Source organism: Gossypium hirsutum, unplaced genomic scaffold (genome assembly GCF_007990345.1).
Source record: "Gossypium hirsutum isolate 1008001.06 unplaced genomic scaffold, Gossypium_hirsutum_v2.1 scaffold_403, whole genome shotgun sequence".
Classification (NCBI taxonomy): Eukaryota; Viridiplantae; Streptophyta; class Magnoliopsida; order Malvales; family Malvaceae; genus Gossypium; species Gossypium hirsutum.
In genome coordinates, this window is record NW_024403005.1 from 1 (window position 1) to 24,238 (window position 24,238).

General features: G+C 38.2%; 2 protein-coding genes across 2 annotated transcripts; both read right to left on the bottom strand.

Annotated features, from left to right (window-relative positions):
* Positions 1–16,224: 16,224 nt before the first annotated feature.
* Positions 16,225–18,317, bottom strand: LOC107929831 (putative cysteine-rich receptor-like protein kinase 30). Its single transcript, XM_041110431.1, has 5 exons — positions 17,708–18,317; positions 17,057–17,176; positions 16,775–16,977; positions 16,497–16,707; positions 16,225–16,388 (listed from the first exon to the last, which is right to left on the bottom strand). Exons 1-5 carry the CDS (start codon positions 18,315–18,317, stop codon positions 16,225–16,227), a joined length of 1,308 nt encoding a protein of 435 aa, XP_040966365.1.
* A 2,763-nt stretch (positions 18,318–21,080) lies between these two features.
* Positions 21,081–22,004, bottom strand: LOC107929830 (cysteine-rich receptor-like protein kinase 14). Its single transcript, XM_016861347.1, has 2 exons — positions 21,907–22,004; positions 21,081–21,540 (listed from the first exon to the last, which is right to left on the bottom strand). Exons 1-2 carry the CDS (start codon positions 22,002–22,004, stop codon positions 21,081–21,083), a joined length of 558 nt encoding a protein of 185 aa, XP_016716836.1.
* Between the last annotated feature and the right edge of the window lie 2,234 nt (positions 22,005–24,238).

Below are 24,238 nucleotides of genomic sequence, written 5' to 3' on the forward strand. Positions count from 1 at the left end.
AACTAGACTCATATACCCATTACATAATTTTTTAGAATTTTAGTCGGCAATTAGTACAGTTTATAGTCAAGTCTCCATGTTACAGGGATCGATACCCTGACCTTTGCGCATTCGACTTGATATCTCTTGTACAGGGCTCCATACTGATCCGTTTGTTCCATGAAACTAGACTCAAGGGAATCCACACATATAAGGCATGACTTCTAATTATCTCTGGATAATTTATGGTGAATTATCAAAGTCGAAACAGGAGATCCAGAAACCGTTCTGGCCCTGTTTCACGAGAACTTTAATATCTCTTAATATACTGCCATATGATTTTTTGTTACTTTCATATGAAATAGATTCATCAAGGTTCGATTACACATTTATTCACTATTTAACTCCATTCCTAAATTTTTTGTGATTTTTCAAATCCACACCACTGCTGCTGTCAGCATCTGTTTTCAAGGTAAACTTTACCTGTTCGTGGTTACCATGGACCAACTAGGGATTCGTCATACATGGGTCCACATATGATCATATTTAGCCATTCCAATGGCTGATCATTTGCCCAACACTTCCATTCCAAACCATAGTCACATCATGAAACCATATAAACATACATAAACACAAATGGTCTAATGCCATACTCCACTTCTACAAGCCGTTTTCGCATGGCTGTACACACATACATCACAAAAAGTACTTAAAACAACAAGGGGTAGTCCTATACATGCCATATCCAGAGTTCAACAAAAAGAGTACCAAAAGAGCTTTGATAGTGTGGATGACTTCGACTTCGTTGATCCCGAATCCGATAGCTAACGAACAAAATCTATAAAACAGAGAGCCAAAGCAACCGGGTAAGCAATTTAAGCTTAGTAAGTTTCAAGTAATGAAATCGGCTTTGACTAAAGTATTACATTCACATAGCTAACTGAATCACTTATTGATACACATTCTCATAATCATACTTACTTCACACTTCATCAACATATATACACACAAGGTATCAACCTATCTAAAAGCCGAAAGTTCGTTAGCCGATTGCACGAATACTATTTAAAACGAATCGACTTTTCCGAAGCACATGCAAACATACCTTATCGTTCGGGTTAGTCGAGCGTATTAATTGAATTAGTTACAGCACAAAACGCTGACATTCAAACCCAAGTCTCTTCGAAATTTAGCCGGATATAACCGCAAGCACAATTGCCTTCGGGTCTTAACCCGGGTATAGCAACTCGCACGAATGCCTTCGGGTCTTAGCCCGGATATATCAACTTGCATAATTGCCTTCGGGTCTTAGCCCGGATATATCAACTCGCACAAATGCCTTCGGGTTTTAGCCCGGATATATCAACTCGCACAAATGCCTTCGGGTCTTAGCCCGATTATCAACTCGCACAAATGCTTCGGGTCTTAGCCGGATATATCAACTCGCACAAATGCCTTCGGGTCTTAGCCCGGATATATCAAATGCTCATGCACATATATATCTATAATCTTAACACATCCATATCTTATTTTCGTTACTAAGGCTCAAACACAAATCATTTATTAAACCTTTCAAATTTCGGCTCAATAGCCACTCACAAAGAGCATGATTTCGATTGGCTTTATAACTTAGTCTCTATGCACATTCGACTATCCGTCATAGTATGACTAATCATTTCAATATAATTCAAGTAGGGTCATTCCTCGAAGACTTACCTCGGATACTTTGAATAGTTGTGGATAGACTACTCGATCACTTTTTCCTTTCCTTTATCAGATTTTGACCCCTTGGCTCTTGAGCTTGATTCAACAAGTAGATTTTATTAAATAACTTATCAATTAGCGATTCGATTTAATACATGTATACCATACAACTAAGTACAAAAGATGTTATTAACTAGATATTAAACATCAAACATATGCTCTACTCATGTACCAACGAACATGATACTAGCTCAATACCATGCATAATCGAATTTATTTAGCATCATTTAGTTTTATATAAATACACATATCATCCCAACTCGACACAAGAGTCAAATTCATCACTCAAACATTCACACCAATCTATTTGAATATCTTGGCCGAAACCCTCAATTGGCTAACATAGCCTTAATATTTCAATATAAACATGTATACATCAAAGGCAATTTAAAACACTTAGCCCTTATACTCAATAATGAAACCAACCGTATACCTAATTATTTAACACATCACATCCAAATGCATATATTAACTAACATATATCCAATCCACATGCCAAGTTACCATGAATAAATTAAACTTATATATATATAGATAACCTTTCACACCCTTGTATCTAGTGTCATGAGAATAGCCGAATGTCCAAATTAACCAAGCTTAAAGATTTAACCTTCAACACTTTAATGATCCACAACCTATTCTTCAAGGCTTCAATTATAAAGTAATTAACATTTATACTCTTGTGCCGAATTAGCTAAAACTTATAGTCCATAGCCGAACCTCTTGATGATTAAGCCTCCAATTATTCATTTCAATTACCCTTACATTTTTACTTATCAAAGCCGAAACCCATACATGACATTACTCATATCATTCAAACTCACCTTCTAAAAAAAATCATGAACAATGCCGAATCCTTAAGTGTTCAAACCCCTAATTTACTCAACACATTCTTCATCAAAACTTAAAGGAAATAATCAAATTCCTTCTTTAATAACCATAGCCGAATGCTCCATCCATCCATCAAAAATTCCAAGTTTTCAAATGGGCTAATATGGAGCTAGCTAAATGACTTAAACTAAGCTTAAAATTTCAAAACTAACAAAATTTTACTAACCTTCTCAAGCTTCAAGTGACCGAATGCTACCCTCCTATCTTCCTCTCTACAATCGGCCAAGAAGAACAAGGTGATAACCTCCCTCTTTCTTTTTTTTTTCTTTTAGTATCCTTAGTATTTCTTTTATTATTTCTTTTCTTTTACTTAAAATAATGACCACTTCATGGAAATTTACCACATAGTCTAATATATGCTCCATCATGGCCAGCCACTATGCACACAAAAGGAGTATTTGACATGCAAAGCCAATATTTTCACTACATGCTTAAATAGGTCCTTATAAATTAACCTATCGCATTTCAAAAGTGTCACACATAAGTTCTATTAACTAGGTTCACATGCAATCGACTAAATCGAAGTTTAAAACTTTCACACATTCATATTCACATATTCTAGACAATAATTATCACATCCAAATACTTCGGTGACTCGGCTTAGCGGTCCCGAAACCACTTCCCGACTAGGGTCAATTTAGGGCTGTCACAACTCTCCCCCACATAAGAAATTTTCGTCCCCGAAAATCTTACCGGTGAATAATTTTGGATATCGGTCCTTCATAGAGTTCTCAAGTTCCCAAGTGGCTTCTTGTATTCCGTGTTTATGCCACAACACCTTCACTAATGGGATTTTCTTATTTCGCAACTCTTTTACTTCACGCATCAAAATGCGAACCGGTTGTTCTTCATAACTCAAGTTAGGTTGAATCTCGATCTCAGATGGAGCGATTACATGCGACGGGTCGGATCTATATCGTCGAAGCATCGAGACATGGAAAACGTTGTGAATCTTTTCAAGTTCAGGGGGCAAAATCAATCTATACGCAACTGGACCAACTCGTCCGGAGATTCGTACGGCCCAATGAATCTCGGACTCAATTTGCCCTTACGGCCAAATCTGAGTATCTTTTTCCAAGGTGAAACCTTAAGGAACACTTTGTCTCCCACCTGATACTCGATGTCTTTTCGTTTCAAATCCGTGTACGACTTCTGACGATCTGTGGCTGCTTTAGACTTTCACGGATTACTTTTACTTTCTGTTCGGCATCCTTAATCAAATCAACTCCGAAAATTTTACTTTCACCAGCTCGGTCCAAAACAATGGTGTACGGCATTTACGACCGTACAAAGCCTCGTAAGGTGCCATCTTAATACTTGATTGAAAACTATTGTTGTAAGCGAATTCAATCAAAGGTAAATACCGTTCCCATGAACTACTGAACTCGAGGATGCAACATCTCAACATATCCTCAAGTATCTGAATTATCCGCTCGGATTGACCATCGGTTTGGGGGTGAAAAGCAGTGCTAAAATGCAGCTTGGTACCCAAAGCTTCTTGCAATTTCTTCCAAAATCGTGAGGTAAATCTCGGATCTCTATCCGACACGATAGAAATAGGTACCCCGTGTAATCTCACAATCTGAGAAACATACAATTCGGCTAGTTTATCCAATGAAAAATCCGTACGCACGGGGATAAAGTGAGCCGACTTAGTCAGTCTATCAACCACAACCCAAATCGCATCCTTCTTACTTGTTGACAATGGCAGTCCGGACACAAAGTCCATTGTGACTCGATCCCATTTCCACTCGGGTATCATGATCGGCTGAAGTAATCCTGAAGGCACTTGATGTTCCGCTTTCACTTGTTGACATATTAAACATCTCGAAACAAAGTTGGAGATGTCTCGTTTCATACCATGCCACCAAAACCAACGTTTCAAATCGTTGTACATTTTCGTACTCCCCGGGCGAATTGACATTCGGCTACAATGAGCTTCATTCAGAATCATCGAAATGAGTCTCGAATTCCTTGGAACACACAAACGAATTCTGAACCTCAAACAATCATCATCATCAATTTGAAACTCCGATTCCTTGTTCGGAACACACTCAGCCCGTTTTGCAACCAATTCATCATCGACTTTCTGAGCTTCACGAATTTGATGAGTCAATAATGGTTTGGCTTTTAATTCAGCTACTAACACATTGTCGGGTAGAACAGACAAATGCACATTCATCGCTCATAAAGCAAACAATGACTTCCGGCTTAAGGCGTCCGCAACCACATTAGCCTTTCCCGGGTGGTAATCAATGACAAGCTCGTAATCTTTCAACAACTCAAGCCAACGTCTTTGTCGCAGATTCAAGTCTCGCTGAGTCATCAAATATTTGAGACTTTTGTGATCCGAAAATACATGGCACTTCTCACCAAACAAATAATGTCGCCATATTTTCAAAGCAAATACGATGGCAGCTAGTTCGAGATCATGGGTCGGATAATTTCTCTCGTGTGGCTTCAATTGCCTCGACGCATAGGCCACAACTCGACCTTCTTGCATCAATACGCAACCCAACCCAAGTAGGGATGCGTCACTATAAATGACAAACTCTTTGCCTGATTCGGGTTGCACTAAAATTGGAGCTTCAGTCAAATGAGTTTTTAGTTGATCGAAACTTTTCTGACATTTCTCCGTCCATTCGAACTTAACATCCTTTTGAAGTAGCTTCGTCATTGGTGTGGCTATCATCGAGAAACCTTTGACAAATCGTCGGTAATAACCGGCGAGCCCCAAAAAGCTCCGAACCTCAGTAATATTTCTTGGAGGCTTCCAGTTAAGTATGGCTGAAATTTTGCTCGGGTCAACTCGAATACCCGATGCGGATACCATATGACCCAAGAAGCTAACCTCTCTTAACCAGAACTCAGACTTACTGAACTTAGCATATAACTGCTTATCCCACAACATTTGCAACACTAGTCTCAGGTGCTCAGCATGTTCGGTCTCATCTCTTGAATAGACTAAGATGTCATCAATGAACACAACTACGAACCGATCCAAATATGGTCTGAAGATCCGATTCATCAAATCCATAAATACTGCAGGGGCATTAGTGAGCCCAAACGGCATCACTAAGAATTCGTAGTGACCGTACCTCGTTCTGAAAGCAGTTTTGGGTACGTCCGAATCTCGAATCCGCAACTGATAATAACCCGATCTCAAATATATTTTTGAGAACACTGAGGCCCCCTTTAGTTGATCAAACAAATCATCAATACGCGGTAACGGATATTTATTCTTTATCGTCACTTTATTTAGTTGACGATAGTCAATGCACAACCTCATGGTTCCGTCCTTCTTTTTCACGAACAATACTGGTGTACCCCAAGGTGAGAAACTTGGCCGAGCGAAACCTCTATCCGTCAATTCTTGCAATTGAGCTTTCAACTCTTTTAACTCGGTTGGTGCCATACGATACGGAGCTATCGAAATCGGCATAGTCCCAGGTACAAGCTCAATACCAAACTCTATCTCCCGAACAGGTGGTAAACCCGGCAATTCTTCAGGAAAAACATCCGGGTATTCACAAACCACCGGCACAGATTCAGGTTTCCTTTCTAATTCTTGGTCATCCAGTACATACGCAAGGTATGCTTCGCACCCTTTTCTTACATATTTCTGGGCCAACATTGAGGATATTACAGCTGGCTCCCCATCCAAGTCCGTAGACTCAACTCGGATTACTTCGTTATTCGCGCACCTCAAATCAATAGTCTTGCTTTTGCAATTCACAACAGCATCATGCACGGTCAACCAATCCAACCCGAGAATAACATCAAATTCATCAAACGACAAAAGCATCAAGTCCGCCGGAAAACAGGAACCTCGGATTACTAGGGGACATTTCTTGCACACTTTGTCGACAAGCACGTAACGACCCAAGGGATTTGACACCCGAATTACGAACTCAGTAGACTCAATAGGTAAAGTCTTACTGGATGCTAAGGTTTCACATATGTAAGAATGAGTAGAACCGGGGTCAATCAAAGCAATTACATTAGTGTCAAAGAGAGTAAAAGTACCGGTAATAACATCAGGCGAAGAAGCATCCTCGCGGGCACGTATAGCATAAGCTCTAGCAGGCGCACGAGCCTCGGATCTGGTCGTAGCATCTCTAGATCCTCTCTGACCACCACTAGCATTGCCCGTATTTCTAGATGGTCTACCTCGAGCAGTGGTAGCACCCGGTTTCCCACTCTGATTTATATTCTGTTCAGACAGCCTCGGGCAATCTTTAATGAAGTGGTCAACTGATCCACACTTGTAACAGGAGCGGTCATGGAATCTACAACTCCCCAAATGCCATTTACCGCAATATCGACATTTTGTTCTGTCTTGACGTTCATTCCCAACACTAGCGATCGAAGTGCCTCGGGTACCAATAGGGGGTCGATCACGGTCTCGTCTAAAAAGGTTAGAAGTGCCTCTAGACCGGCCCACATCATCTCGAAATTTCTTCGATGCTTGTTGAAGAGACTTTCCCGAGGATCTTTTACGAAACTCCCCAGTTCCCACATCAACTTTTTGTTTTTCTTTTCTAAGCTCTTCGGCTTTACAAGCTCGCTCGACAAGTACTACGAACTCTCGTATTTCAAGAATGCCAACGAACATTTTTATATCTTCATTCAGCCCATCCTCGAAGCGTTTACACATGATAGCCTCGGACGAAACACATTCCCGAGCGTATCTACTAAGTCTAACAAATTTTCGCTCGTAATCAGTAACTGACATAGAACCTTGCTTAAGCTCAAGAAATTCCTTCCGTTTTTGATCAACAAATCTCTGACTGATATACTTTTTCCGAAACTCAGTTTGGAAAAACTCCCAAGTTACCTGCTCTCGGGGCACAACAGAAGTCAGAGTACTCCACCAATAGTAGGCAGAATCGCGTAGCAAGGAGATAGTACACTTTAGGCATTCATCGGGTGTACAAGATAGCTCATCGAGTACCCGGATAGTGTTGTCCAACCAAAATTCAGCTTGCTCGGCATCGTCGCTATCCGTAGCCTTAAATTCAGTGGCCCCATGTTTTCGGATTCTGTCAACTGGGGGCTTATTTGACCTTATTTGGTCAGTTACCGGAGGTATTGTAGGTGCGGGGGTTGTATTAGTCGGGAATGGAGGTTGTGGAACAGCCGTATTAGTTCGAATGTATTGGTTGAACCAATCATTCATCACACTATAGAAAGCTTGTCTAGCTTCATCATTCGGGTTACTAGCATTAGGTTGAGAGTCCACCGGCGCTGTCCCTTTTGCGGGAGCAGGCGCTACACTCTCAAGATCATCAGCTACCGCTCGGTCGGGATCGGGATCCATTACTATAAATAAACACATTTGCAAATGTCAGAAATCACCACACTATCAATTAATCACATAAAATGACATGTATAGCTAGACCCCAACACATTACGGTAGTCCTAGAATTGACTAAACCGTAGCTCTAATACCAATCAAATGTAACACCCCGAACCCGAGACCGTCACCGGAGTCGAACACGAGGTGTTAACAGACTTTTAAAAATTTTCCAGACACTGCCAATCTGCGTAATAGTCGCTTTAAAAATCATATCTTGAGTTTCACAACTTGAAAATTTGTTTCGTGATTTTTTCCTGAAACTAGACTCATATGCCCATCTACATAATTTTTTTTAGAATTTTTGGTCAGGCCAATTAGTACAGTTTATTAGTCAAATTCTCCCATGTTACAGGGATCGACTACCCTGACCTTTGCGCATTACGACTTGGATATCTCCTTGTACAGGGCTCCCATACTGATACCGTTTGTTTCTAATGAAACTAGACTCAAAGGGGAATCCACACATATAAGGAATGACTTCTAATTATCTCTGGATAATTTATGGTGAATTATCAAAGTCGAAACAGGAGATCCAGAAACCGTTCTGGCCCTGTTTCACGAGAACTTTAATATCTCTTAATATACTGCCCATATGATTTTTTTGTTACATTTATATGAAAATAGATTCATCAAGGTTCGATTACATAATTTATTCACTATTTAACTCCATTCCTACAATTTTTTGTGATTTTTCAAATCCACACCACTGCTGCTGTCAGCATCTGTTTTCAAGGTAAACTTTACCTGTTCCGTGGTTACCATGGACCAACTAGGGATTCGTCATACATGGGTCCACATATGATCATATTTAGCCATTCCAATGGCTGATCATTTGCCCAACACTTCCATTCCAAACCATAGTCACATCATGAAACCATATAAACATACATAAACACAAATGGTCTAATGCCATACTCCACTTCTACAAGCCGTTTTCGCATGGCTGTACACACATACATCACAAAAAGTACTTAAAACAACAAGGGGTAGTCCTATACATGCCATATCCAGAGTTCAACAAAAAGAGTACCAAAAGAGCTTTGATAGTGTGGATGACTTCGACTTCGTTGATCCCGAATCCGATAGCTAACGAACAAAATCTATAAAACAGAGAGCCAAAGCAACCGGGTAAGCAATTTAAGCTTAGTAAGTTTCAAGTAATGAAATCGGCTTTGACTAAAGTATTACATTCACATAGCTAACTGAATCACTTTATTGATACACATTCTCATAATCATACTTACTTCACACTTCATCAACATATATACACACAAGGTATCAACCTATCTAAAAGCCGAAAGTTCGTTAGCCGATTGCACGAATACTATTTAAAACGAATCGACTTTTCCGAAGCACATGCAAACATACCTTATCGTTCGGGTTAGTCGAGTGTATTAATTGAATTAGTTACAGCACAAAATGCTCACATTCAAACCCAAGTCTCTTCGAAATTTAGCCGGATATAACCGCAAGCACAATTGCCTTCGGGTCTTAACCCGGGTATAGCAACTCGCACGAATGCCTTCGGGTCTTAGCCCAGATATATCAACTTGCATAATTGCCTTCGGGTCTTAGCCTGGATATATCAACTTGCATAATTGCCTTCGGGTCTTAGCCCGGATATATCAACTCGCACAAATGCCTTCGAGTTTTAGCCCGGATATATCAACTCGCACAAATGCCTTCGGGTCTTAGCCCGGATTTATCAACTCGCACAAATGCCTTCGGGTCTTAGCCCGGATATAGCAACTCGCACAAATGCCTTCGGGTCTTAGCCCGGATATATCAAATGCTCATGCACACATATATCTATAATCTTAACACATCCATATCTTATTTTCGTTACTAAGGCTCAAACACAAATCATTTATTAAACCTTTCAAATTTCGGCTCAATAGCCACTCACAAAGAGCATGATTTCGATTGGCTTTATAACTTAGTCTCTATGCACATTCGACTATCCGTCATAGTATGACTAATCATTTCAATATAATTCATGTAGGGTCATTCCTCGAAGACTTACCTCGGATACTTTGAATAGTTGTGGATAGACTACTCGATCACTTTTTCCTTTCCTTTATCAGATTTTGACCCCCTTGGCTCTTGAGCTTGATTCAACAAGTAGATTTTATTAAATAACTTATCAAATTAGCGATTCGATTTAATACATGTATACCATACAACTAAGTACAAAAGATGTTATTAACTAGATATTAAACATCAAACATATGCTCTACTCATGTACCAACGAACATGATACTAGCTCAATACCATGCATAATCGAATTTATTTAGCATCATTTAGTTTTATATAAATACACATATCATCCCAACTCGACACAAGAGTCAAATTCATCACTCAAACATTCACACCAATCTATTTGAATATCTTGGCCGAAACCCTCAATTGGCTAACATAGCCTTAATATTTCAATATAAACATGTATACATCAAAGGCAATTTAAAACACTTAGCCCTTATACTCAATAATGAAACCAACCCGTATACCTAATTATTTAACACATCACATCCAAATGCATATATTAACTAACATATATCCAATCCACATGCCAAGTTACCATGAATAAATTAAACTTATATATATATATAGATAACCTTTCACACCCTTGTATCTAGTGTCATGAGAATAGCCGAATGTCCAAATTAACCAAGCTTAAAGATTTAACCTTCAACACTTTAATGATCCACAACCTATTCTTCAAGGCTTCAATTATAAAGTAATTAACATTTATACTCTTGTGCCGAATTAGCTAAAACTTATAGTCCATAGCCGAACCTCTTGATGATTAAGCCTCCAATTATTCATTTCAATTACCCTTACATTTTTACTTATCAAAGCGGAAACCCATACATGACATTACTCATATCATTCAAACTCACCTTCTAAAAAAAATCATGAACAATGCCGAATCCTTAAGTGTTCAAACCCCTAATTTACTCAACACATTCTTCATCAAAACTTAAAGGAAATAATCAAATTCCTTCTTTAATAACCATAGCCGAATGCTCCATCCATCCATCAAAAATTCCAAGTTTTCAAATGGGCTAATATGGAGCTAGCTAAATGACTTAAACTAAGCTTAAAATTTCAAAACTAACAAAATTTTACTAACCTTCTCAAGCTTCAAGTGACCGAATGCTACCCTCCTATCTTCCTCTCTACAATCGGCCAAGAAGAACAAGGTGATAACCTCCCTCTTTCTTTTTTTTTTCTTTTAGTATCCTTATATTTCTTTTATTATTTCTTTTCTTTTACTTAAAATAATGACCACTTCATGGAAATTTACCACATAGTCTAATATATGCTCCATCATGGCCGGCCACTATGCACACAAAAGGAGTATTTGACATGCAAAGCCAATATTTTCACTACATGCTTAAATAGGTCCTTATAAATTAACCTATCGCATTTCAAAAGTGTCACACATAAGTTCTATTAACTAGGTTCACATGCAATCGACTAAATCGAAGTTTAAAACTTTCACACATTCATATTCACATATTCTAGACAATAATTATCACATCCAAATACTTCGGTGACTCGGCTTAGCGGTCCCGAAACCACTTCCCGACTAGGGTCAATTTAGGGCTGTCACATAGGTAACTGACTTGCTTTTGTATCTCCTTTATATTTTGAAATGGAAATGGAATGAAAGCTGATGGGGGACTTTTCTCATTCGGTTACTTGCTGCTTCTCTTTGGATTTTCATTTTGTTCTTTTGTTTTGTTTTGCTTCCTGTTTTTCATGAGCTTATGCTCTTTGTTGTTCATTGTTGCTGCTACCTTTTTTCTAACAAATGGTAATCAGAGCCTCTTGTCTTTGAGGACCTCTATTGTTTAAGTTTTTTGTTTCAAAATAAACTCAAAAATCGTGTTTGTCAAACCAGTTTCAGCAACATGAGCTTTGCACCTCCTCCACCACCAATTTTTGCTGGAGAAAACTACCACATTTGGGTAGTTAAAATGAAAACTTACCTCCAAGCACTTGATCTGTGGAGTGCAGTTGAAAATGATGTCGAGCCACCACCACTGAGAGCAAATCCAACTATTGCTCAGATCAGGCAACATGGTAAGGAGCGAGCCAAGAAGCATAAAGCCATGGCCTACCTACAGAATGGAGTGTCTGATGTGATTTTTACTCGCATCATGGCCTGTGACTCACCCAAACAAGCTTGGGACAAGCTAAAAGAGGAGTTCATGGGATCAGACAAGACTAGGCAGCAACAAGTCATCAACCTTAGAAGGGAGTTTGAAAATTTGAAGATGAAGGAGTCAGAAACTATCAAGCAATATTCTGATAGGATTATGGCTACTGTCAATAATATTAGACTCCTTGAAGAAGATTTTAGTGATAGCAGGGTTGTTGAGAAGGTTATTACCACCTTACCTGAAAGGTTTGAGTCAAAAATCTCCTCATTGGAGGACTCGAGAGATCTCACAACCATTTCTTTGTTTGAGTTGGTTAACTCACTCTATGCACTTGAGCAGAGAAGAGCAAGTAGGCAGGAGGAGAGTCTTGAAGGTGCTTTTCAAGCAAAGGTCAGAGAAGGCTCTAGCTCAAGCCAGAAAGCTAAGAAGCCTTGGTTTGAAAAGAGGGAAAGATCAAAGAAAGATGCCGGTAGAAGGAGGTTTCCACCATGTGTTCACTGCAAGAAGACTAATCATTTGGAGAAGTATTGCTGGACCAGACCAGACATACAGTGCAAAATCTGTAGAAGTCATGAGAAGGCACAAGCACAGCCAGTACAAGCCAAGTCTGCCGAGGATGTCCAAGCTCAGGAGGAGCATGTATTTACAGCTTCATGTTTTGCAGCTAACAGCAAGAGCAGTTGGCTTGTGGATAGTGGCTGCTCACACCACATGGCTGCAGATGAGAGCCTTTTCAAGAACATTGACAGAAGCTTTGTCTCGAAGGTCAAGATAGGCAATGGCAACTTGATTGAACCAAAAGGAAGAGGTGATGTGGTGATTCACACTGGTTCAGGTAACAAAATCATTTCTGATGTGCTCTATGTGCCAGAAATAGACCAAAATTTACTCAGTGTAGGCCAGCTAGTCAAGAAAGGCTTTTCACTAGTTTTCAAGAATGATTCTTGTGTTATAAGTGATGCTCATGGTAGGGAGATTGTCTCAGCACCTATGGGAGACAAATGTTTTATGCTGGATGTGAGTCAGCTTGAGAAAAGTGCCTATACAAGCTCAGTTGACAGTACTGGTCTTTGGCACAAGAGGTTTGGCCATGTTAACCTCAAATCACTTGATTTGCTGCACAAAATGAACATGACAGAGGACATGGTGAAGGTTAGTGCAAGTGAAGGTGTTTGTGAAGTGTGTCAGCTTGGCAAGTAGGCCAGGTTGCCTTTTCCAGTAAACCAAGCATGGAGGGCTCGAGAAAGACTTGATTTGGTGCACTCAGATGTCTGTGGACCAATGAAGACGCCTTCACTGAATGGCAGTAAGTATTTTATACTATTTTTTGATGATCTGACCAGATTTTGCTGGGTTTATTTCATGAAACAGAAGTCAGAAGTGTTTGAAGTTTTTGGAAAGTTCAAGGCATTGGCAGAAAATCAAACAGGCTGCAGGATTAAGGCCTTGAGGACAAACAATGGTTCTGAATACTTGTCTGAAAGATTTCAGAAGCTATATGAGCAGGCTGGGATTCATCATCAATTGACCACAGTGTATACTCCTCAGCAAAATGGAGTATCTGAGAGGAAGAACAGGACAGTGATGAACATGACCAGATGTTTGTTGTTTCAAAGCAAGCTTCCAAGCATTTTTGGGCTGAAGGTGTCAACACCTCAGTGTACCTGCTCAATAGGCTGCCAACACATGCTGTGAATGATAAAACTCCTTTTGAAGCATGGTATGATCTTAAACCAACTGTTTCCCATTTAAAAGTATTTGGTTGCATGTGTTTTGTACTTGTCCCTGCAGAAAGAAGAACCAAGCTCGAGAAGAGGTCAGTTCCTGGTATATTTGTTGGCTACAGTAGCTGCAAGAAGGGCTACAGAGTATTTGATCCCTCAACCAAGAAGATTTTGGTAAGCAGGGATGTCAAATTCGATGAAGGAAGGTTTTGGAGTCTAGATGGCTCTAACACAAGTCAGTTTGAAGAAGAGCAGATTGACAGCAATCTGGAATTGGCAGAAAATGAAGTCAGTAATGCCAATGTAGATGATGCTCCTGTGAGAGGGACCAGGTCTATTGCTGATATCTACCAAAGATGCAATGTGGCCATTGTTGAGCCTTCAAGCTATGAAGAAGCTGCAAGAAGCAAGAGCTGGAAGAAGGCTATGGAGGCTGAAATCGACATGATCCATAAGAATGACACTTGGGATCTGGTAGACAGACTTGATCAAAAGAAGGTCATAGGTGTCAAGTGGTTTTTCAGGGCCAAGTTCAATGCAGATGGCTTTCTGAACAAGCACAAGGCAAGGCTTGTGGTGAAAGGGTACAATCAACAGTTTGGCATTGATTTTGAGGAGACATTTGCTCCAGTGGCAAGGCTGGATACCATAAAGCTTCTATTTGCTTTCGCTGCACAGAAACAGTGGAAGGTCCATCAGCTTGATGTCAAGTCAGCTTTCCTGAATGGCTTCCTTAAAGAGGAAATTTATGTTGAACAGCCTGATGGATTTAAAGTCCAAGGAAAGGAGGACAAGGTTTACAAGCTGAAGAAAGCACTCTATGGACTAAAACAGGCTCCTTGAGCCTGGTATGACAGGATAGATGCTTACCTGTCTAGGCTAAATTTCGAGAAAAGTTTGAGTGAGCCAACTTTGTTTATAATGAAGTCTAAAGATGAGACTTTGCTGATTGTCTCAATATATGTGGATGATCTATTAGTGACTGGAAGCAGGGTCGATTTGATTCAGGAGTTCAAGAAGAATATGCAAGACATGTTTGACATGACAGACTTGGGAATCATGACTTACTTTCTTGGTATAGAAGTAGACCAGTCTGATCAAGGCATTTTTATCAGCCAGCATGCATTTGCCTTGAAAATTCTCACTAAGTTTCATATGGAAAACAGCAAACCAGTGAGCACACCATTAGCTATGGGAGAGAAACTAAGCAGCTTTGGAAATGAATAAAAGGTAGATGAAAAGGAGTATAGAAGCTTGATTGGCTGTTTACTTTACTTGACAGCAACCAGACCTGACCTTATGCATTCAGTTAGTCTACTGTCCAGATTCATGCACAGCTGCAATACAACTCATTTGAAAGCAGCAAAGAGAATACTCAGGTATGTCAAAGGTACTTTGAAGTTTGGTGTAATGTTCAAGAAAGGAAGTGAGCTGAAATTAACTGGCTACTCAGATAGTGACTGGGGTGGATCAGTTGATGATATGAGAAGTACTTCAGGCTACTTCTTTACACTTGGTTCGGGAGTTTTCAGTTGGAGTTCAAAGAAGCAACAAACTGTTGCTCAGTCTACTGCTGAAGCCGAATACATAGCAGCAGCTGCAGCAGTGAATCAAGCCAGTTGGCTTAGGAAGTTGCTATGTGATTTGAATGAAGAACAGCTTGAGCCTACTGAAATTATGGTGGATAACCAGTCAGCAGTTGCCATCTCAAAAAATCCTGTTTTTCATGGCAAAACCAAACATTTTAAGCTCAAGTTTTACTTTGTTCGAGAAGTTGTTCAATCCAAAGAAGTGTGTCTAACACATTGCAGCTCACAAGATCAATTGGCTGACATTTTGACAAAGCCTCTTGGCACAATCAGGTTTGAATTTCTAAGGGATTCAATCGATGTTTGTTGCCTACAGTCCAAGGAGGAGTGTTGAGCATTGGCCTGCAATGCAACAAACTTCCAGCAGCAGCATGTCTGTTTGAAGATTGAATCAGAAGCAACTTTTTGTTTAAATTTTGTATTTTTTTTGTGATGTTAACAAGTTGGCAAGTTGCTTGATATTTAAAGCTAGTACTTTTAGATTTGAAAATGATGGATGTAATAGTTGATTTATTTTCAGCTTTTGACTTGTATTATTTTAGTTGGCAACTTGCCAAATTTGGTGGGAGTAGTTACGTTTAGGTAACTGACTTGCTTTTGTATCTCCTTTATATTTTGAAATGGAAATGGAATGAAAGCTGATGGGGGACTTTTCTCATTCGGTTACTTGCTGCTTCTCTTTGGATTTTCATTTTGTTCTTTTGTTTTGTTTTGCTTCCTGTTTTTCATGAGCTTATGCTCTTTGTTGTTCATTGTTGCTGCTGCCTTTTTTCTAACAAAACATTACTTGCTTTAACGTCTCTGTGGATAATTCTAAGACGAGAATCTTCATGCAGATGCATGATACCTCGGGCAGTTCCTTTAATAATATTGAGTCGTTTTTGCCAAACTAGTTGGGCAGGCAAACTCGAATCTGATAAATGCTCATGAAGGAGAGAAAAAGAAATGACAATTTAAATATTCAAATTTATTTCGTGTATGTATAAGATAATGTTGTTATTTAAAGGTTGAAGGATCAAACCGAATAGGAACACGTCAAGGCTTTTGTTGGGCATGAATTCATAAACAAGCAACTTTTCGTTTTTCTCTAAGCAGCATCCTAAGAGCCTCACAAGATTCCTATGCTGTAATTTGGCAATTAACATGACCTCATTCTTGAAATCAAGCAGCCCTTGACCAGAAGTTCTTGAGAGCTTTTTAACTGCAATTTCTTTTCCATCCGCTAGTGTGCCCTATAAATTAACATATTAACATGCATTTTTTCTTAACTACGTTATTTTAGTTCCTAACCATAATTACCTTGTATACAGGGCCAAATCCACCTTGTCCTAGCTTATTTTCATCACAAAAATTATTGGTTGCTGCTTGTAAAATATTCAATTGAATTGAAGGAATCTCCTGCGACCTTCCTATATTTTGTAGATCAAAATCTTCGCTTGAGTTCCCACGAGGAGCACTTCCCATTACCAAGTCAATTAATCGAACTTCTTGGCCTTTATCTTCTGTAATAAAACAAAATGTGATTGGCTATAAGATTATAACATAAATTTGTAAATGCCAGCATGATCTAATAGTGCATACCTTGAACGTTTCTCCTTCTCCAGATAAAGAAACCACAAGCAGAAAACAGAGCTAGTCCTAGAGTAGCTGATAAGCTTGCACCAAGTGGAATCCATATTGATTTGTTTTGTTTCGTTTCATCTGATAATTTTTTCCCAGAAAAAGGAGATCTTATCATCAACTCGTGGAAGGACAAGTAACAGGAAACACAAAAACTCAACTAGCCTTAAGAAGCAAGAGAGCAAAGTTTGCAACTCATATAGTGGAAGATTGTTTAGACTAGATACTAAGTGTGCTGGCAACCATATCTACTTAGGTTGAAATGAATACAAAAGAAGATGGGTAACTAACTCCAATCAAAGGAGCACATCCTTTTATTGATTGGCTAACCACTTACTCAACAGTCGAATTGACTATTCTTTTCTTACAACAAATGATAAAGCGAGGAAATCTTGCAATTTTTTTGTTTGAATCAAATGAAATCAGAGATGAAAAGGATGAGAAGGATTGAGAAAAGGAGCTGTGGTTAAGTCGTTGGCTGTGAGGAATGCTGGATTCAGAAAAGAAGGTTCTCAAACCATATTAGAAATTGAATGAATAGATGGTTTCTATGTTCCAATTTGGTAATTTTTTTTACATCAATTTACTTACGAGTCATCTAGCCATACTTACCTTTTGTAAATGTATGTGCAGGAGATAAAGCGGCAGTAGTGTCAGGTCCTAGTGCATAGAAGGGATGCAAATCCCAGCGGAAATAACAGTTAGGCTTCTGAACAAAACCACCTTGCTTCGCACGGCAACATTCCTCACGGGTTTCTGTGGCCCGCTTTAGGCAGTTCCAACAATATTCCTGTGATAAATCTGGGGTGCATTGCATTAGTGCATATATAGTTTGAGATTCTGTAAATTTTGCTTCCTCAGTTGCATACTTAAGTTTAGAAGAGCCGTTGGAAGCATTTCTCATCATATTGACCACCAAACCATCCCAAGCCATTTCAAATTTTGTTAGTACGTCCGATTTGATGCTTTCATTGTTATGAGCTGCATCCGTGGGTTCTACCTCCAAGTTTCCAAAAAATGGGCGATTTGCATAGTGTACAATACACGGTAGGACAACTGCCAATGAAACGGCTTCTTTCCGGTGAGGACACTTAACTGTGAGATCATGAACCGAGGAACTGACACAACTATAACACTCATCTTTAATTAAGTCTCCTCTGCACATCCCAAGAGCGTAAGCTTTGTTAGTCTTGGCCACCAATGGCTTCAAAGAAACCACCATTTTCAGAGACATTGTGTGGGAGAGAATCGAGAATATGGTCAAGGTTTTTTCCATATGTACTGCTGGTTGTGAAACTACCCGAGTCATTATAGCACCTAAAGCTTTGGTAGGTTAGATTGATGCCTGCAAAATTTTCCATATGAAAGCTTTCGTTAAGGGGCTTTTCTTTCGTATGTACAATTTATAAATTGGCTAACCACTTTGAGCAGTGGAACTGATTTTCTTTGTTCCAACAAATGAAAAAGATAGGAAAGCCTCAAATTTTTCGTTTGAATCAAATGCAATCAGAGACGAAGATGAGTGCCGGATTGAGAAAAGAAGGCTCTCAAATTGGATGAATATTTGGACAAATTTTGTAATTTTGCAAGTCTAGGATATCAGATAACAACGAGAAATAATTACAAATTAGATAACAACAACAGTAAGTTTTGGTTGCTTATAGACGTTAAGGTCTTTCGGAATGATACCTATTACCTCCATCTCTATCTCTGTTACCAACTCAAAAATTATAAATAATATTGATAATGTCTAAAATTATTAATTCATCCTAATTTTTATTGCCATTAATATTAGATTTCATTTTTATTAAAATAAAATGATAGTTATTTTTATTACCATTAACATTAAAACACTTATTAAAGTAAAATTGCTTTATTATTATTAAATTTTTATAATTACATAGATAAAACAAATTGGTAATTTCTTTATTAAACTAAAATACCAATTAATTTTAGTGGTTGAGACTCTTCTAATTAATATTTTTATTAAATATTAATTAATTTCATTTTTAATTAATTAATTTAGTAAACTTTTTTTTGAATAATATTATTATAAGTTTTGATTATATCTGTTCTTTTTGACACAATGTCTAGAACTACTCATAATTTCTCTTCAACCCATAAATTAGAGGATAATGCGCTTCAAGTCAACTCACTCAAACATTTCCTCATGCATTAACAACAATGTTCATGTCAATCGAATTAAGACTCCATCAACATTAATTAATAAATTTAAATATGAAGGGAAAATAAATAACTTTGACATGACATTTAGTTTTTCATTTAGCTCTAAGTTGCATGTTATATATTTTATCTCACATGCAAGAATTATTTTAATTATTGTTAATATTATTGATCATGTAAGGAGATAGAATTTATTATGTTGAAAGGTCATAGAAAAATAATTCTATAAAAATTATTTACATTGATAAAATATATTATTATTAAAATTTAAATGATTTATTCTCTATTTTTTATTTATCACATATATCTTTTTGTTTTGGAATTTAGATAACAACCAATAAATCAATTGTTATATCTTTATTTTTTATTAATTGAACTGTTATTTATTTTGAAGTTTATGGACGTAAATAATGAAATTAAATTGAATGTCTGATTATTTCTTTTTTAGATCTTTATTTGATAGGGATTAAAAAATACAATTTTTTTTTATTTATAAAGGTTTCGAGTTCAATTTTTGTGACAATTGGTAGAGTTAGGGATTAACCAATAGTTAAGGTAAAAACATGTTTATAATGAATTTGAATATTGTTAAGCCTGAATGGTTATTAATAAAATGAGGAGAGAATGAGAAATTTTCAAAATTATGATAGTATAAGTATACATTGTGTGAGATCGATGAACAGAAAGACTATTGCATGAGATATTAGAGCTTAAAAGCCCTATTCTAGGGAAATGGTGATGACCAAGTTTTACACTTTATGTGAAATTGATGAGCAGAAAACTATGTAATGAAATATTAGAGACTTTAATTGTTGTTTGAACTAAGCCGGGAGGAAAAGCATGTAATGAAAGTTTTGCAATTGAGCCTAACTCAATAAATTCATTTATATATGAATGGGAGTTTGTGAATTTATTAATTAGAGGAAGATAGTTATTTCTTGATGCACTATTCATTACATTTGACTATGGAAGTTGTGGGAAATAGTTAAAAGGAACAAATTTATTATGGTACGGAGTTTGCTATATATGTTTCGTTATTGTATTTAATAAGGTGAAGATTATGGCAGAGTAGATATGGAAAAATCAAATATATACATGGTTAGGTGATGAATTTTATTTATTTATTTATCTTTTATAGCGATTTATTAATCAAAACACATATATAAATTTATTAATCAAAACACATATAAAAAAAATAAAAAAGGCTTGCAATAGTTTAAACAAAGGGTAACACTCAAAGAATACATTCAGCCAACAAAATTGAAACTTTAATAATAATAACTCATCCTCGTTAAGTTCTCTAATTACCTACTATGAAAAGGCAGAAATAAAGGCTCAAAAACTTTTTAGGCTATAACCTTATCCAACCTATGTGCGTTAGTTTTGATGACCTTTACGATATGAATGATATCCCCATCTTCTACCCGGTCCAAAATCTGACCTTTTTTGCTTTCGTATATATCGTTTTATTTAGATAATTTATGTGATAATATATATGTAAACATAAAATAAAATTTATTAAGTTATGTTTAAAATTTAAAATCTTATATATCATTATTATGCATTGGAAATTTTATTTAAATTTTGATCAATTAATTATTTGAATCCATAATATCTTTTGATCTTTGAATTGATACATTTTTACTGATATAATTATTTTATTTTAATATATAATCTATTTGCTTATGGATGTCAAGCTCTTCTAGAATGATACCTACTAGAATTCATTTTCTTTGAAAAGATGCTTATTTATTCTAATTTTAATTTAATTCAATTTACTCATGAGTCATGTATAAGATGCCTACATACCTTTTATAACCGGGAGAGGACTACCAGGTGAAGGTGGAGGAGATAAGGATGGCAGAGATAAGGATGGGGTCGCTGTAGTATAGAAAGGATACAAATCCCAGCGGAAATAACAGCTAGGCCTCGTAACATAACCTCCTTGCTTCCCATGGCAACAACTTTCATAGTTACTCACGGATTGCCTTAGGTAGGAATCACAATCCTTGTGTGATAAATCTGGAGTGCACTGCATTAGCGCATATATCTTTTGGAATACTGTAAAGTCTGCTTCCCCGGTTGCATACTTAAGAGTAGAAGAGCCGTTGGAAGCGTTTCTCACCACTGTGTCCATCAAACTCTCCCAAACCGTATCAAATTCTGTTGAGTTAGATTTGATGTCGCCTGTATTATAGCCTGCCTCGGGGTTTCCTAGCTCCTCCAGGGTTCCATAAAACGAACGATTGTTGAAAGCTGGACTGCAATGCAACATGGAGCCAGAAGCATGCTACTGTCGAGACCAGCAGCTATCAAGCTCAACTCATTTTGCTTGGCGCGCATGAATGGTTTTTGGACCAAATGAAGCAACTGACATTGTTGTTTTGTTTTGATGTAATTTAGTTCGGTTCAACTCTAACTAGTTTCCAAAGTTAGTTGGATTAAGTTTGTGATTGGATTGATGATGTAAAAGCTGATATGTCAGCTTATTTTGTATTTGACTTAAGCTTGTATTAGTTTAGTTTAAGTGGGAGTAGTTATGTCATTAGGTAACTGTCAAATGAACCAAAATTTGTAACTCTTTTATATATTCAAATTATGAATGAAAATTAGGAGTGTTCAGTTACAATTTTTGCTGGACATTCAAATCTTTGCTTGCTGCTCTGCTTTTTCTGCTTCGATTATTCTTGCATTTGTGTGTAAATCTCTTTGTTGCTGCTGCCATTGTTCCTACAAATGGTATCATGAGCCCGAGTCTTTGAGGGGCCTTTGCATGCATTCTGTTGATTTCAATTTAAAATCTACAGCAAAGCTTAAAACTAAAAAGGATCGAAGCACTTAAACTCAGTTTAGCAAGATGAGTTTCACTCCACCACCTCCACCAGTGTTCACTGGAGAAAACTATCACATTTGGATAGTTAAAATGAAGACTTATCTTCAGGCACACGATCTTTGGAGTGTGATTGAGAATGATGCTGAACCACCTCCATTGAGAGCCAATCCCACCATTGCACAGATGAGGCAGCATGCTGAGGAGCGAGCCAAGAAGCATAAGGCTATGGCCTACTTGCAAAATGGAGTCTCTGATGTGATATTCACTCGTATCATGGCCTGTGACTCACCAAAACAGGCCTGGGAGAAGCTGAAGGAGGAGTTCATGGGGACTGACAAGACAAGGCAACAGCAAGTGATCAACCTTAGGAGAGATTTTGAAAATTTGAGGATGAAGGAGTCTGAGACCATCAAGCAGTACTCAGACAGGATAATGGCCATTGTCAACAGCATTAGGCTCCTGGGAGTGGATTTCACAGAGAGCAGAGTTGTTGAAAAGGTTATTACAACTCTTCCTGAGAAATTTGAGTCTAAAATCTCTTCACTTGAGGACTCGAGGGACTTATCAGCCATTTCACTGTCTGAGCTGATAAACTCCCTGTATGCATTTGAGCAAAGGAGGGCAAATAGGCAGGAGGAGAATCCTGAAGCTACTTTCCAGGCTAAAGCTAGTGAAGGCTCAAGCATGAGTGCAAAAGGCAAGAAGCCTTGGCACAATAGAAAGGCCAAGTCAGGAAGAGATGAAGCAAAAAGGGTGTTTCCACCATGTGTTCACTGCAAGAAGACAACACATTCAGAAAAATATTACTGGTTTAGGCCAGATATTCAGTGCAGAAAGTGCAAGCAGTTTGGTCATGTAGAGAAGGTGTGCAAAGGCAAACCAAGGGAGGCTGCTCTACAACAAGCTAGACCAGCTGAGGACATGCAAGCTCAGGAGGAGCATGTGTTTACAGCAACCTGTTTTGTTGGCACAACAAAAACCAGCAATGATTGGCTACTAGACAGTGGCTGCTCACACCATATGACAGCAGATGAGAAGTTGTTCAAGGGCTTAGACAGAAGCTTCCACTCTAGGATCAGAATTGGAGATGGCAAGCTGATTGAGGCTAAAGGCAAGGGCAGTGTGCTGGTTAGCACTGGTTCAGGTAACAAGCTGATCTCAGATGTGCTTTTTGTACCTGACTTAGACCAGAATTTGCTTAGTGTAGGCCAATTAGTTGGAAAGGGCTATACATTGGTTTTTAAGGATGGTTGCTGTACTGTTCAAGACATGAATGGTCTAGAGTTAATCTCAGTCTCCATGACCAATAGATGCTTCATGCTGGATGTTAGCCAAGTAAAGAAAGGCATACACCAGCCTTGCTGACAGCACTGACTTGTGGCATAGGAGACTAGGCCATGCCAATTTCAGATTGCTTGATCTGCTACATAGGCTGAATTTGGTTGATTGCATTTCAAAATTTGAGGTTAGTGGGAATGTTTGTGAGGTTTGTCAGCTTGGTAAGCAGGCTAGACTGCCTTTTCCTGCTGACAGTGCTTGGAGAGCTCAAAACAAGCTCGAATTGGTGCACTCTGATGTTTGTGGTCCTATGAGAACACCTTCAATCAGTGATAATAGGTACTTTGCTCTGTTTATAGATGATTTGACAAGGTTGTGCTGGGTCTACTTCTTAAGGCAAAAGTCAGAAGTGTTTGAAGCCTTCTGTAAATTCAAGGCTTATGCTAAAAATCAGTCAGGCTGCAAAATTAGAGCTTTAAGGACTGATAATGGCTCTGAATATGTGTTTGAGAGATTTCAAAAGCTTTGTGACAGTAATGGGATTCATCATCAGCTCACAACAGTCTATACTCCTCAACAGAATGGAGTCTGTGAGAGGAAGAATAGGACTGTGTTGAACATGGCCAGGTGCCTCTTGTTTCAAGGCAAGCTTCCAAGTCAATTTTGGGCTGAGGCAGTTAACACCTCAGTGTATCTGCTCCATAGACTGCCAACTAGAGCAGTCAAGGATAAGACTCCTTATGAGGCTTGGCATAGAGTTAAACCAGTTGTAACACACTTGAAAGTATTTGGTTGTGTGTGTTATGCTCTTGTTCTAGTGGAAAAGAGAACCAAGCTCGAGAGTAGGG